At 43.0% G+C, this 12,388-nt stretch overlaps 1 protein-coding gene across 4 annotated transcripts in view; it reads left to right on the top strand.

Annotated features, from left to right (window-relative positions):
• Window positions 1-11,387, top strand: part of rnf8 (ring finger protein 8, E3 ubiquitin protein ligase) — a 26,580-nt gene extending 15,193 nt beyond the window's left edge. The window contains exons 2-9 of one of the 4 annotated variants that reach the window (XM_023974234.3): window positions 2,873-3,001; window positions 3,091-3,539; window positions 3,997-4,210; window positions 8,113-8,202; window positions 8,292-8,381; window positions 8,512-8,619; window positions 10,475-10,686; window positions 10,916-11,387. In XM_023974234.3, the coding sequence (XP_023830002.1) occupies window positions 2,873-3,001; window positions 3,091-3,539; window positions 3,997-4,210; window positions 8,113-8,202; window positions 8,292-8,381; window positions 8,512-8,619; window positions 10,475-10,686; window positions 10,916-10,958 (1,335 nt within the window). In that variant the 3' untranslated portion in view covers window positions 10,959-11,387. The remainder of the gene's footprint in view (window positions 1-2,872; window positions 3,002-3,090; window positions 3,540-3,996; window positions 4,211-8,112; window positions 8,203-8,291; window positions 8,382-8,511; window positions 8,620-10,474; window positions 10,687-10,915) is intronic. The other 3 variants (XM_023974233.2, XM_023974235.3, XM_023974236.2) reach the window with 3 other exon arrangements.
• Window positions 11,388-12,388: the final 1,001 nt, after the last annotated feature.

A 12,388-nucleotide genomic window follows, 5' to 3' on the forward strand; every position in this document is an offset into this window, starting at 1 on the left:
CTGAAAACTATTTGACTATGTAAACTGGAAAACACATATCCTAGGCTGCATTCATTGTAGCTGGGGATTTTAACAAGGCTAATCAAAACACGACTCCCAAATTCTATTAGCATACGATTGCGCAACCAGGGCTGGTAAAACCCTGTTCATTGTTATTCTAACTTCTGCGACGCATATAAGGCCCTCCCCCGCCCTCCTTTCGAAAAGCTGACCACGATCCAATTTGTGCTTCCAGCCTACAGACAGAAACTTTCAACGAAGCTCCCGCGCTCAGGTCTGTTCAACGCTGGTCCGACCAATCTGATTCCACGCTTCAAGACTTCTTCGATCACGTGGATGGGATATGTTCCGCATTGCGTCCAACAACAACGTTGACGAATACACTGATTTGGTGAGCGAGTTCATTAGAAAGTGCATCGGCGATGTCGTACCCATAGCAACTATAAAAACATTCCCAAACCAGAAGCCGTGGATTGATGGCAGCATTCGGCGAAACTGAAAGCGCGAACCACTGCTTTTAACCAGGGCAGAGGTGACCGGAACATGACCGAATACAAACAGTGTAGCTATTCCCTCCAGGCAATCAAACAGCTTAAGCGTCACTATAGAGACAAAGTAGAGTTGCAATTCAACGGCTCAGACACAAGATATGTGGCAGGGTCTACAGTCAATCACGGATTACAAAAAGAAAACCAGCCCGGTCGCAGACCAGGATGTCTTGCTCCAGACAGACTAATAACTTCTTTGCTCGCTTTGAGGACAATACAGTGTCACTGACACGGCCCGCTACCAAAACTGCGGACTCTCCTTCACTGCAGCCGACGTGAGTAAAACATTTAACGTGTTAACCCTCGCAAGGCTGCAGGCCCAGACGGCATCCCCAGCCGCATCCTCAGAGCATGCGCAGACCAGCTAGCTGGTGTGTTTACGGATATATTCAATCAATCCTTATCCCAGTCTGCTGTTCCCACATGCTTCAAGAGGGCCACCATTGTTCCTGTTTCCCAAGAAAGCTAAGGTAACTGAGCTAAATGACTACCGCCTGTAGCACTCACTTCGTCATCATGAAGTGCTTTGAGAGACTAGTCAGGACCATATCACCTCCACCTACTGACACCCTGACCCACTCCAATTTGCTTACCGCCCCAATAGTTTCACAGACGCAATCGCAACCACACTGCCCTAACCCATCTGGACAAAGGAATACCTATGTGAGAATGCTGTTCATCGACTACAGCTCACATTTAACGCCATAGTACCCTCCAAACTTGTCATCAAGCTCGAGACCCTGGGTCTCAACCCGCCCTGTGCAACTGGATACTGGACTTCCTGACGGGCCGCCCCCAGGTGGTGAGGGTAGGTAAACATCTCCACCCGCTGATTCAACCTGGGGCCCCACAAGGGTGCGTTCTGAGCCCTCTCCTGCGTGCCAGCACGCCTCCAACTCAATCATCAAGTTGCGGACGACACTCCAGTGGTAGGCTTGATTACCAACAACGACGAGGCGGCCTACAGGGAGGAGGTGAGGGCCCTCGGAGTGTGGTGTCAGGAAAATAACCTCACACTCAACGTCAACAAACAAAGATGTGGACTTCAGGAAACAGCAGAGGGAGCACCCCCCTATCCACATCGACCCGGACAGTAGTGGAGAGGTAGTAAGTTTTAAGTTCCTCGGGTTCACATCACGGACAACTGAATTGGCCACCCGCACAGACAGCGTTGTGAAGAAGGCGCAGCAGCGCTCTTCACCTCAGGAGGCTGAAGAAATTCGGCTTGTCACCAAAAGCACTCACAAACTTCTACAGATGCACAAATCGAGAGCATCCCTGTCGGGCTGTATCACCGCCTGGTACGGCAACTGCTCCGCCCACAACCATAAGGCTCTCCAGAGGTAGTGAGGTCTGCACAACGCATCACTGGGGGCAAACTACCTGCCCTCCAGGACACCTACACCACCTGATGTCAACAGAAGGCCATAAAGATCATCAAGGACCACAACACCCAAGCCACTGCCTGTTCACCCCGCTATCATCCAGAGGCGAGGTCAGTACAGGTGCATCAAAGCAGGGACCGAGAGACGCGAAAACCAGCTTCTATCTCAAGGCCATCAGACTGTTAAACAGCCACCACTAACATCGAGTGCTGCTGCCATACTGACTCAACTCCAGCTCACTTTAATAATGGAAATTGATGGGAATTGATCAAAAATGTATCACTAGCCACTTAAACAATGCCACTTAATATAATGTATATACTGTACTCGATACCATCTATGCATCTTGCCTATGCCGTTCTGTACCATCATTATTCAATCTTTATGTACATATTTTTATCCCTTTACCACTTGTGTGTATAAGGTAGTAGTTGTGGAATTGTTAGGTTAGATTACTCGTTGGTTATTACTGCATTGTCAGAACTAGAAGCACAAGCATTTCGCTACACTCGCATTAACATCTGCTAACCATGTGTATGTGACAAATCAAATTTGATTTGATACCAACCCTTACGCTCCATATTTTGCACTTGCTACTCCACCACCATAGAAGCTCTGAGCTAGGTTGAAACACCTGCATTTTGGAGATGCTTTACTCAAGYAAAAGWGACCATTTTTGTATGTGGCTTTACATTGTTTGCAAACTGATATTACATCTATTAATGCTAAAATAACATACGAAACTGGCCCGACCTGCCCTGAATMGCGGGTCGCCAGATGTCACATAGAGAAATGTTCTAGTGATGTTATMCTATCATACAGAGAACTAGGGACTCTAATTCTGCTCTATGCAAATAAATAGTATTGTAAACATTATGCAAAAAAAGTATAACCAGCTACTGTGTGAATGAAATGCCCTAAGCTCCATTCTTGTCTCAGGTCACAATTGGACGTGGCTTAAATGTCACTCACCAGCTCGTGTCCCCAAGCTGCCCCCTAATGATATCCAGAATGCACTGTATGTTCAAGCAACGAGACGGAGGCCAATGGACGGTGACCGATAAGAAGGTACAGCTTCTCCATATATCCAATTTTAAAATGAAATAGTGTTTTTATTATTTAAAAAAAAAGGTTTGAGCAGTTTATTCTTTTTCCAGAGCCTTAATGGTGTGTGGGTGAATGGAGAACGAATTCCTGTGGACAAAGCTCACCTGCTGAGGCTTGGGGACTCGATAAAGTTGGGGGTGCCCATCGTCGGCACCAAAGTGGAGTATGAGTACATACTTGTTCGGCAGCGCCTCGAGGACATCAAACCCTATCTAGTGACGGGACCTAGTGAAGGGGCATGCGCCACATCCAGAATCAAGAAGWCGAAGAGGAAATTTAACTCTGAACTGGAGCCTTCAACCTCATCTAAATCCAAGCTCTACCGCCACTCTGCCACAGAAAAGTCCCAGGGCCAGCCCTGCCCCACAGACGAGCCCCGGGACAGGCCAGGGACCAGGGTACGGGAGGAGGCCGGGCCCAGCGTGCGGCAGCATCGGAGGCTGGACTCGCCTCTAGAGAGACCCAGCAGTCCTAGCAGGAATCTGTCCAGCCTGCAAATGTACGTCTGTCTCCTGCTGCTACATTTATAACATATTGGGCAGGTTCTATATAAAAGAGAATATGTCTCTTTCTCAATTGTCTAGAAATCAGTCCTCGTTTCCTTTCCTTGTCAGCACTGATTGGAAAAGACTTGACAGGTGAAACAATATGATGGAAGCTCATCATTAGGCTGGCTTTCACCAGGTCAATTATTTTGATCAGCAAAGAGTTGCAAAATTCTGGTAACTTTTCCAGAAATCCTGTTAGGAAGATTTCTGGAGTCAGTAGGGAATAAGCAGGAAATCCGGATCCTCCGACCAGGATTTCTGGAAAACCTGGGAAATTTTGTYAAAGTTAGCAAAATCTTGCAACCCTAGATCAGCACGAGGAAAGGAGGACAGATTTGTAGAAAAGGCCAGGTGTTCTCATTATTAACATCCAAACTGAAAAACAAAAATGTACTGATTGGCTGCTAGGTACAGCCAGAACATGCTGGTGCTGTTGGAGCGGATGAACTTCACCCAGCGGCGGGTGGAGGCCCTGGAGGGTGAGGGGCGGCGACAGCGGGACGACCCTCACCGGGAGGAGCAGGTGAGGGAGCTGCAGAGCCAGCTGGAGATGCTGAGGGGCCAGCTGCACAGGATGGAGTTGTTGGAGAGGTCCATCAGCGAGACTGAGAACCGCCTGGAGGTGAGCCTCAGTAAGGGGATATCAGGGATTCATCCAGAATTCCTGCTTTTTATAAGATTATCCTCCAATCACATAAKATTTACAGACCTATACCCCGTTGCTAGCCTATWATTTTTTGTTGTTGTGATCAGTGCCTTCAGAAAGTATTCATACCCCTTGACTTATTCCACGTGTTACAGCCTGAATTCAAAATGGATTGAATAGTTTTTCCTCCCTCACCCATCTACACACAGTAGCCCATAATGACAAAGTAAAAACATGTTTTTAGAAATTATATTAAATGTATATTGAAAATGAAATGCATAAATATGCAATTTACATAAATATTCATAGCCCTCATTCAATACTTTGTAGAAGCACCTTTTTGGAGGCGATTACAGCTTTCAGTCGTCTTGGTATCTGTTTCAGCTTTGCACATCTGGATTTGTGGATTTTCGCACTGTCTGTAAAGTTAAATTGGGAGTGGCAATCAACAGCACTCTTCAAGTCTTTCAATGGGATTCAAGTCTGGGCTTTGGCTGGGCCACTGTTCTGAAGCCATTCCGGCATTGCTTTGGCTGTATGCTTGGTTGTTGTCCTGTTGGAACGTAAAAACTTCGACCCCCCCCCCCCAGTCTGAGGTTGTTTGCACTCTGAAGCAGCTTCCCATCAAGAATTTGCCTTTATTTGTCTCCATTCATTGTTCCCTCTTTACCAGTCTCCCTGTCGCTGAAAAGCATCCCCATAGAATGATGTTGCCACTACCATGCTTCACGGTAGGGATGGTGTTAGACAGGTGATAAGCTGTGCTTGGTTTTCTCCAGACATAGCGCTTTGCATTCAGGCCAAAAAGATACATTTTTGTCTCATCAAACCACAGAATCTTTTTTCTTCTGTCTTTCCACTGTCCCATAAAGACCAGATTGGTTAAGGGTTGTAGAGACTGTTGTCCTTCTGGCAGGTTCTCCCATCTCAYCCAAGAAACTCTGTAGTTTTGTTAGTGGTCATTGTTTTCTTGGTCACCTCCCGGATCAAGGTCCTTGCCTGGTTGCTAGTGCTGAGCGATCAACTGAAATCTCAAGTTTCTCGGGTTTTAAACAACTAATTGTTTTATTTCTGTGATCTTATTGCGCACATTGCACAGTTTCTCTAGAGATAAATCAGATCCAGACTGAACTATGCAATGAGGTAGGGAGCTTGTTTCCAACAGGCCAATATTCTACATGGATTAGATTCAACTTTGTCATTGAACAAGTACAGTACAACTAAATGCAATTAGCATCTGACCAGAAGTGCAAATATAAGAATGCAAAAAATGTACAAGTGAAACAATTAAAGACAATGTATGTTAAGTGGGATGTATAAATGTGCAATGAAGGCAAATGGCAAGTCTAAATGTGCAATGACGGCAAATTGAAAGTGCAAGGAGGCATTCAACTGAAATGCAGGAATAGCAGCAATGAGGTTACCGAGGTATTAATTGTTTTATTCTGTGTTACAGCATTCAACCCACATAATGCATAGTGCATTTAATGTAATTTTTTAAAATTGAAACTGATAACCTTGATWAATATATTATGTTTTTATCTAACTGAAACAACCTCAAAAAGCACAAATTGCTCAGCACTACCAAGTTGCACAGTTTGGTCGGACGGCCAGCTCTAGACAGAGTCTGGGTAGTTCCATCATTTTTCCATTTACCAGTGATGGAAACCACTGTGCTCTTAAATGTTCATTACTCTAGAAATTGTTTTATACCCTTTCCCAGTTATACAGTACCAGTCAAAAGTTTGGACACACCTACTCATTCCAGGTTTTTTTTTGTTTTACTATTTTCTACATTGTAGAATAATAGTGACGACATCAAAACTATGAAATAACACATGGAATCAGGTAGTAACCAAAAAAGTGTTAAACAAATCAAAATACATTTGAGGTTCTTCAAAGTAGCCACTCTTTGCCTTGATGACAGCTCATTGGGTAGTCACCTGTAATGCATTTCAATTAACAGGTGTGCCTTGTTAAAAGTTAATTTGTGGAATTTCTTTCCTTAATGCGTTTGAGCCAATCAGTTGTGACAAGGTAGGGTTGGTATGCAGAAGATAGCCCTATTTAGTAAAGGACCAAGTCCATATGGCAAGAACACCTCAAATAAGCGAAGAGAAACGACAGTCCATTACTTTAAGACATGAAGGTCCGTCAGAAAATTAAGAACTTTGAACGTTTCTTCAAGTGCAGTCGCAAAAACCAAGCGCTATGATGAAACTGGCTCTCATGAGGACTGCCACAGGAACAGAATACCCAGCATTACCTCTGCTGCAGAGGATAAGTTCATTGGAGTTACCAGCCTCAGAAATCGTTAATTAACTGCACTTCCGATTGCAGCCCAAATAAATGCTTCAGCGTTCAAGTAACAGACACATCTGAACATCAACTGTTCAGAAGAGACTGTGTGAATCATGGTTGAATTGCTGCACAGAAACTACTAGTAAGGGACACCAATAAGAAGAATAGACTTGCTTGGGCAAAGAAACACAAGCAATGGACATTAGACTGGTGGAAATCTGTCTTTTGGTCCGACTCCAAATTTGCGATTTTTGGTTCCAACCACCGTGTCTTTGTGAGATGCAGAGTAGGTGAATGGATGATCTCCGCATGTGTGGTTCCCACCGTGAATTATGGAGGTGTGGGGGTGCCTTGCTGGTGACACTGTCTGGTTTAGTTAGAATTCAATGCACACTTAACCAGCATGGCTACCACAGCATTCTGCAGCGATATGCCATCTCATCTGGTTTGAGCTTAGTGGGATTATCATTTGTTTTTCAACAGGACATTGACCCAAAACACACCAGGCTGTGTAAGGGCTATTTGATCAAGAAGGAAATGGATGGAGTGCTGCATCAGATGACCTGGCCTCCACAATCACTTGACCTCAACCCAATGTCTCTTTTTTGTGTTAATTTATTTTCCCAATGAAACGGAATAAAGTTTCTTCATGGGTTGGGATGAGTTGGACCGCAGAATGAAGGAAAAGCAGCCAACAAGTGCTCAGCATATGTGGGAACTCCTTCAAGACTGAAAAAGCATTCCTCATGAAGCTGGTTGAGAGAGTGCTTAGAGAGTGCAAAGCTGTCATCAAGGCAAAGGGTGGCTATTTGAAGAATATCAAATCTCAAATATTTTGATTTGTTTAACACCTTTTTGTTTTCAACATGATTCCATATGTGTTATTTCATAGTTTTGATGTCTTCACTATTATTATACATTGTAGAAAATAGTAAAAATAAAGAAAAACCCTTGAATGAGTAGGTGTGTCCAAACTTGAGAMAGAATTGTAATGAGGCATACAGGACCAATCTTGGAGAGCTACGGACAGTTCCTTGGACTTCATTGGTATAGTTTCTGCTCTGACATGCACTTTCAACTGTGYGACCTTTATKGACAGGTGTGTTTCTTTCTAAATCTTGTCCAAACAATTGAATTGGTCACAGGTTGTAGCGACATCTCAAGGATGATCAAAGAAAATTGGATGCACCTGAGCTCAATTTGGATTGTCATAGCAAAGGGGTATGAATACTTACTGTATGTAAATGTGATTTCTGCATTTTCTTTTTCAATAAATTTGCTAAAATGTCAACAACAAAAAACACTGTCATTATGAAGTATTGTGTGTAGATGGGCGAGAGAAAACAAACATTTAATCCATTTTGAATTCGGGCTGTAACGACAATGAGGATTTAGTCAAGGGTTATGAATARGTTCTGAAGGCACTGCATATATTATACTACTTTGACAAGACCTTTCAGGAGGAATCTTACACAAACGTATTTGAGTGTATAGTAGAGCAAATATATATTTGATCATGGTGTGCTCCAGAATGATGACCCATTTAACACTGGCAAATGTGTTTGTTGTTTTTAAAGGTGCAAAAAACACAGCATGAAGAGGAGGGTTTGACAGAACAGTTGGAGGAGAAGGGTTTGAAAAAGCAGCTGGAGGAGGCATTGCAAGAGGTAAGCAACATAAAACATTAAGCTCTTGTATTAAAGGCCTGACAACTCTATTTGTGTAACCAATCTTGAATCTGTTGCAATCCGTATAGCAAAGAAAAGTCATAGAGGAACTTGCACTCTCTCGACAAGGCTTCGAGGACGTCCTCAAGGCCAAAGACAAAGAGCTGGAGGTGACAAAGGTAAGCTACCTTCAGCGTGACTTCCTCACTCAATTGAATTTCCTAACTCGTTTGAATGAAACTGTCTTCACTTGAGATGCCTGGATTAAAATAAATTGGTGAGGTTTCAAACCAATGTGTTGTCTTGCAGGAAGAGAAGGAGAGGGCGAGAACTCAAAAGGAGGAAGTGGTAACACAAATGACGGAGGTGCTGGAGAACGAACTTCAATGCATCATTTGTTCTGAGCTTTTCATTAGGGTAAATATTTTGACCGTTTTATCGAGTTCCCATTGGATATCAATAACAGTCATGTACAGTTAAGTTTAAATCTCTGTCTGGGAGTATAGCTACTGACTGGAAGACGCTGTACTGTAATCTCAATCTGTAATTCCAATGTTATCACAACGAAAGGTTATGGTGAAGGCCCAATGCGGCTGTTTTTATCTCAATATCAAATCATTTTTATCTGTTATTGGCAGAGAGGCTTGGAACTCTTTATTTTTCTATTAACTTATACCGCCTGTTGATGTCACCGGACAAGCCAAAACTCCACCCGTTTAAACCTGCTGATTTTAAAACTATATATATATATATATGTATATGTGTATAATATTAATTATTGAACCTTTTATTTAACTAGGTAGGTCAGTTGAGAACAAATTCTTATTTACAATGACAGCCTACCCCGGTCAAACCCGGACGACGCTGGGCCAATTGTGCGCCACCCTATGGGACTCCCAATCACGACCGGTTGTGATACAGCCTGGAATCGAACCAGGGTCTAGTGACGCCCCCAGCACTGAGATGCAGTGCCTTAGACTGATGATCTACCTTTCAAGTCTCTATGAAAATGCTATTTTTGTTACAAATGTAACCAGACCCATGCACATCCACTAATAATGGTCAACTTGTAGCAGGCATTCTAGAAAATGTACATAGGTCTCATAATAAATCTATTAAGTAAAAGCCCACGTGCTAGTGAGTAGCCAGCTAATCTTTCATATTGAAAGTCTTGCCAATTTGGATCCATTTGCTTGATAATAAGGTAGAACAGTTGAACTGTTATGAATACACCCTCCTGTCCGCCTCCAACTGTTTGAACATCACAGCCTGTTCACTTCCAGATATTGAAATCAAGTGGCTTACCTAGTGAAGAAGATGCTTATTTCTCAGAAGGAGAACAAGTTGCCAATTCCTCATTTAAATGTGTGTTTTTATGCTCATTGCACATTTTTATAAAACGGACTAGACAGCTAGCACATAAGTCTGTCTAAAATGCTGCTAGCAGTACTGCAATGCACGACAAACTGAGCAATCATGTTCATTGATACTCTTGGTTTAGTAGGGTCAGCTTTGTTCTACATTTTGSGAGTTGAAACACAACCTTTCTAACGATATCCTTTTTAAGTTCTTAACTGTTACAGTAAAATAATGTCAAAGCATTTCGGTGTCCATATGACTGATTTTTGTTTGACCAAACCTCCAATGCAAATAGTTTAAAGGGATTTTGGCAATGAGGCCCTTTATCTACTTCCCCAGAATCAGATGAACTCGTGGATTCCGTTTTTATTTCTCTGCGTGAGGTTTGAAGGTCGTTGCTAACATGCGCTAGTGCAATGACTGGAAGTCTATGGTAACGCTAGTTAGCATTGGCTCGCAAAAACGACCTCTAACTTACTTCATACTGGACACAGAGACATAGAATTGGTATCCACGAGTTCATCGGACTCTGGGAAAGTGCCAAAATCCCAATGTATCCCTTACACTGCTTGTTGTTAGAGAGGAAGAAGGTCATCTTTCGTCATTGTTGTGAGTGGCAGGGCAAGGGGCTTCGTGTCTGCAAGTGGGAAGGTGCACACAGCACAGAAGGAGCTAAGGATATGAGACCAAAAAGACACAGAACACTCATAAAATAAAATAAATACGATACAGGCATTTGGAACATCGCGCTAAAACATTAATTTGATATATCGCCTAGCCCTATTTTTAACCAGAAACTAACACTTTTACAGTTTAATATGATACAAAACACTGGTAAAACCGAATTTTGAATGCTGTGAGCCTTTAATCTGAGCTGTTATGTTTCGATCTTTCGTTCATATATCCCCTACAGGCGGTGACTCTTAACTGCGCCCACAGCTTCTGCCTGCACTGCATCAGTGAGTGGCGCAAGCGGAAGGACGAGTGCCCCATCTGCCGGCAGGCCATCCTGTCTCAGACCCGCTCGCTGGTGCTGGACAACTGCATCGATCGCATGGTGGAGCAGCTCAGCCCAGACATGAAGCAGAGACGACTGGTGCTCATCACTGAGAGGAAAGGTGAGAGGTGCGTTCACCCCACTCCTAAGTTTGATGAAGTTGTTGAGGGGAAGCCTTGGAATTCATGGGTGAAGATGTGGATGGATGGATGGAWGGAAGGAKGGARGGATGGATGGATGTTTGTGAGTGATAAGTCAAATCAAAGTTATTCAACAAGTGCCTTACCGAACACGACCCAGGTCAGTGTGGGTCTGAAGGGCTCTCATGGTGCCTTCTACTACTGTCTCTCCACACAGCCCAGCCAGAGGAGGTGATGGTGATCATCGACGACGACAGTAGTAGTAGTAGTAGTAGTAGTAGTAGTAGCAGCAGCAGTAGCAGTAGCAGTAGCAGCAGCAGTAACAGTGACCTCTTCATGGATAGCTTCAGCTCCGTTATCTCCCTGGAAGGGAGCGTCATTTGGAGCTCCAGCCCTGCATCTTATATCAGTGATGATTCAGATGTGGACAATGTTGATCTTTAGCCAATTTGACGTTGGGTGTTTCACGTAACTTTTTTCTTTCTTTTTTCTGTTACACGCATTGTCCTGTAAGGTTGTCAGACGGCCYTGGAGAGTGCAGAGGAAAAAGCCAGTCCTTGACAGGAAACTAAGGCACTCAATATTGTACGATTAAATTACGTTAGTGTTCATATATTTGGTAACAGTGTCTTTTTCTTTTTTGTGTTCATTTATTTTCCCATTGAAACAGAATAAAGTTTCTTCATTCATTTGAAGTGTCACAATGTCTCTGCACAGAAATGGACACAAGGTGGCGCCAGTAAAAAATATATACTATTTTTGTGAGTGTGAAACTGGTTTATCTATCTTTTTGTAAATTCCACTTCTCAAATCACACCTTCCACCTACTCTTTGGCAATTTACACACTGCCAGATTGCCTAGCAGCTAATGCAATGGAGGCAAATAGAGAAGTGTGATTGTGCCACCATCCCAACAATAATGCAGGAAATACTGCTGGCACTCTTCATGGATAAACGGATGGGTGGTCTTTCTCTCTGTGCTGGGTTTTGAATTCCTTTACACAAAGGGATCTTTGAAGATGTTAAGACAATTTACAGTGCTTTTGGAAAGTATTCACACCCCTTAACTTTTTCCAAATGTTGTGGGATTAAAATGYATTTAATTGTCATTTTTTGTCAATGATCTTCAAAAAATACTCTGTCAAAGTGGAATTATGTTTTTTCATTAAACAGGAAATAAATATTAGATAAGTATTCAACCCCCTGAGTCAATGTTAGAATCACCTTTGACAGCGATTACAGCTTTTAGTCTTTCTGGGTAAGTCTAAGCACATTGCACACTAGGTTTGTACAATATATATCCGTTCTTGAAAAACAAATCGTCAAGTTGGTTGTTGAGCATTGCTAGACAGCCATTTTCAAGTCTTGCGATAGTTTTAACTTAAATTGGCTTGAAAATCTATCTAGGCCACTCAGGAACATTCAATGTTGTCTTGGTAAGCAACTCCAGTGTGTATTTGGCCTTGTGTTTTAGGTTATTGACCTGCTGAAAGGTGAATTTGTCTCCCAGTGTCTGTTGGAAAGCAGGCTAAACCAGGTTCCCTCTCGGATTTTGCCTGTGCTTAGCGCTTTTACCTGACTTTTTATCAACAACAAAAAAATTCCCTAGTCCTTGCCAATGGCAAGCATACTGATAACGTGATGCAGCCACCACCATTCTTGAATATTTGAAGTGGTACTCTGTCATGTG

This window comes from Salvelinus sp. IW2-2015, linkage group LG28 (assembly GCF_002910315.2).
Source record: "Salvelinus sp. IW2-2015 linkage group LG28, ASM291031v2, whole genome shotgun sequence".
Lineage (NCBI taxonomy): Eukaryota > Metazoa > Chordata > Actinopteri > Salmoniformes > Salmonidae > Salvelinus > Salvelinus sp. IW2-2015.